This window comes from Mesocricetus auratus, unplaced genomic scaffold, assembly GCF_017639785.1.
Source record: "Mesocricetus auratus isolate SY011 unplaced genomic scaffold, BCM_Maur_2.0 Super-Scaffold_100007, whole genome shotgun sequence".
Classification (NCBI taxonomy): Eukaryota; Metazoa; Chordata; class Mammalia; order Rodentia; family Cricetidae; genus Mesocricetus; species Mesocricetus auratus.
In genome coordinates this window covers 74,044,205-74,047,924 of record NW_024429191.1, presented here as the reverse complement: position 1 = coordinate 74,047,924, position 3,720 = coordinate 74,044,205, and the positions used below count along the sequence as shown (strand labels likewise).

The 3,720-nt window shown below is 55.6% G+C and overlaps 1 protein-coding gene across 1 annotated transcript; it reads right to left on the bottom strand.

The window, feature by feature from the left end:
- Window positions 1-811: 811 nt before the first annotated feature.
- Hoxb13 (homeobox B13) lies at window positions 812-2,553 on the bottom strand. The gene is made up of 2 exons (XM_005075875.4): window positions 1,953-2,553; window positions 812-1,065 (listed from the first exon to the last, which is right to left on the bottom strand). Exons 1-2 carry the CDS (start codon window positions 2,551-2,553, stop codon window positions 812-814), a joined length of 855 nt encoding a protein of 284 aa, XP_005075932.2.
- Window positions 2,554-3,720: the final 1,167 nt, after the last annotated feature.

Below are 3,720 nucleotides of genomic sequence, written 5' to 3'. Positions count from 1 at the left end.
CCCAAATCTCTCATTTTTCAAGAGAAGTGGACTTTGAGAAAGTGCCCAGTTAATTGTCAAATCCTCTTGGAGTTCAGTTCCGGCGGTTCTGACCCAATCACCGTCACTGGTCTCATTTTCACATGACTGTCAAATCTCAGCCTTTGGGAAGAGGCTTCCCCCTGGGTCCAGCCTAGGAAGTTGGCAGAAGAAGTGAGACCAAAGGAGGAGGTGGGTGAGGAGGAGGGAGACCACAAGGGAAGATGGGTAGGGAGGAGGGAGAAGCATCCACTATTAACATGGTCCGTCCTGTGCAGCTGTCATCTTAGAAATGTGCCAACTGGGCATGGCATGTGCACCTTAGAGGGGTGAATCTGCCTTTGTCACCTGCCCCTTTCATTTCCCCCAGTCACCGGAATGGGGGCTGGGCGTATGGGGAAAGGGGTACGAGAGGAAACTGTCCTACAAAAAGGTCTTCTTCCACATTTATTCACAATCAGCGGTTCTAAGTGCTCTACAGAGCTCTAGATAGAAAATATGAAACTAATTATCATGGCAATTAGTGCTGGTTATGAGATTATCGCTGTCGTTAAGATGAATGATTATGACGGATACAGGTTCTCTGGAACCCGGTGGAGTGGACGGTCCTTTCAGACCTCCTACTCCTGGCAAATGCAGGGTAGCCCCTGAGGAACAGTCCATAACTCAGTAGCCTGCTAAAGGTGTCATCTCTTAGGGTCCCTCAGCCCAGTGAGTCCTCTGCCAGTCCCCGCCCTGGCAGGCTCCCAGTTCCTCTGGAACAAACCTCTTCCCCTGCTCACCCCTCTGGCATTCACGGGGTAGCGCTGGTCTTGACTTTGGCAAGAACTTTCTTCTCCTTAACCCTGCGGTTCTGAAACCAGATGGTAATCTGGCGTTCAGAGAGGCTGGTGGCTGCTGAGATCTTGCGCCTCTTGTCCTTGGTGATGAACTTGTTGGCGGCATACTCCCGCTCCAGCTCCCGCAACTGCCCCTTGCTATAGGGAATGCGTTTTTTGCGGCCGCGGCGGAAAGCACAGCCGTCAGGAGGGTGCTGGGTGCTGGGCTCTGTGTGGTGCGAAAGGGAGGGAGGGAAAGACAGGCTCAATTCCCTCAAAACCAGGCAGACCCAGGCCCTGCAAGCCCCAGGGCTAAGTCATCCTGCTTCCTGATCACCCTGTATGTGGGCCCTGCACTCCCAAAGTACACAGGACACAGCTGGATTCGGCCTGATTCCCTGATTACTCAGCCTCTGTTCCTGCTGGCCATCCCCACCATCACTGACCTCACATCAGGAGTCTGCAAACACACCACCCATCAGGTCAGGGTTTTGTCCACAGTCACACAGTCACTTTCATGCATTTTCCGACATAGCCACTCCTACAGATTCCTCTCGCAAATTATGTACAGGAGAGCAGGTTTTATGCCCCCCCTCAACACCATGCACACACACACCCTTCAATACACCACCCAGTCTAGGAAAAGCTACATTTTTTTCCTTTCAAAATTGAAACCTTATCTAAGAAAGCAAGTGGTTGTATTCTCTAGGAAACACCCAGTAGCCCCATCCCACCTCTTGTTGCCACCCTCAAAACCACTGGATTATGTCATTTGGCCTTTGTGGAGAATTAAACTGGGGTTGTGCTGGGACACTCGGCCCCCAGTCAACACAGAGATCCAAGATTCTCCGGACATACTGAAAGGCTGGTCCCAGAGCCTCGCCTCAGGGTAAGAGCAGGAGGGCGGTGCCCTACTGATGCCCCTCATTCTGACCCTCTGAGGCCCCCATCCAGGTCCTCTAGCTGCCTGAACCCTCCTTCTAGGTCCTAAAAAGCAACCAAGGAGCCCCAGGCTCCTCCTTACTAGCCCCAAGTCCCTCTCCTCCTCTTCCTCCTCCCCAGCAAGTGCCAGCGTAGCCCATGCTCAGAGCCAAGGGGAGCCAGAGTAGAAGTTACCTGCAAAGGCGGCTTTCCAGAAAGGACCCGGTGGGTTCTGTTCACCTTGGCAACACATCTGACTGTTCCAGCCACCGGCCAGGGCCCAAGGCTGGTAACTGTCCACAGGAAGCAGAGAGTCATGGCGAGGCTCCCCAGGGGCTCCCAGAGTCTGCACCACAGACACATCCAGGTAACTGGCCATAGGCTGGTAAGGTCCCGGGTAGCCCGGATAGAAGGCAAACTCGGTGGGACGGCTGGGGTACTCCTCCCCAGGCGCAGGAGTTTCTGAAGGGTAGGTGGCCAGGGTGGCCGTCTGGGCGCAGGGTTTCAGTGAGCTCCTGGATACTCGGCAAGAGTAGTACCCGCCTCCAAAGTAGCCATAAGGCACAGGAGCTGGAGATGCCCCCTGGGGCACCCCAGGACAAGGGTGGCACTGCTTTGGTGGCTCTGCAGAGCCTGGCAGATCCAGTGGGGCATAGTTGACAGTCGGCATCAGCGTTGGCGCCGCGGGATGGCTAGCCAGTGGGGAGTGGGCGACTAGATTCCGACCCCCACCGGCTCCCAGCAAGCCTTCGATATCTTTGGCTCCATCCAAGGTGGCATAATTGCCGGGCTCCATGGGGCCGATGATCTGTTCATGGGGAGCCGAGGATGGGACTTCTAGGGGGCACCCAGCTCGCTTTCCCCACCCAGGCCCCGGGAACCCTAAGCGTTTTAAATCCCTCCCAGCTTGCACGGTGCCTGCATTCGCCTGGCTGGGCCGTCTTGACGCAAGAGACGCTGGGACCAGGGCATGAGCGCTGATTGGCTGCAGTCTGGGTGAGAGAAGCTCATAAAATCCTCCCCGCAGAAATTGCTGGGGGAGAGGAGACAGGGAGTCCCGCTCCGCCTCCTCTCTTCTCTCGCTCTCTGTCTCTGTTCTCTCTCTCTCTCTCTCTCTCTCTCTCTCTCTCTCTCTCTCTCTCTCTCTCTCTCTCTCTCTCTCTCTCTCTCTCTCTCTCTCTCTCTCTCTCTCTCTCTCTCTCTCTCTGCTCTCGCTCTCGCTCTCGCTCTCGCTCTCGCTCTCGCTCTCGCTCTCGCTCTCGCTCTCTCGCTCTCTCTCTCGCTCTCTCTCTGTCTCTGCGCTCTCTCGCTCTCTCTCTCTCTGTCTCTGCGCGCTCTCGCTCTCTGTCTCTGCGCTCTCTCTCTCTCGCTCTCTCTCTCTCCCTCCCTCCTTCCCTCCCTCCCCTTTCCCGCCCCGTCTTCTGTGCTTTGGCAGGTTTAACGAGAGAATAAAAAGCTCTCCCAATAAAGTGTCCATCTCCTGGTGATGGGGGTGAGTCGGGGGAAGGACCTCCTCAAAGGATAACCCAGGGATGTTTCCGAGAAAGGGAGAAGAGAATACAAACTATAGGAATCAGGGAGCTCTTTGCTTTGGGTCCTGGGTACTAGCAGCCCGAGTTCATCGTAGTTACCCCTCCGGTTCCGAAAGCGCTGTGCCCAGGGAAGTGCCTGCAAGCTCGCTTCCCTAGGGATCCTGCCTAGCCACACTCCTGTAGGCTGTGGAGGCCCCAATCGGGGTGAGGTGGAGCCAAAGAGCGGGAAGGGGGGGAGGGGACACACAGAAGGAGCACTGAAAACGTGCAATCCACAACCCAGTCCGTAACTGAAGGGGAAATGGAGCCTCTAGATGTCTGGGAAGGGGGTCTGGATTTCCGTTTAAGGGTGGAGAAAGAGACCAAGAGACACAGGCACACCGGGCTTTACTTGAAGGAACAGACCAAGAATGGGAGAAAGGAAGGGAAGA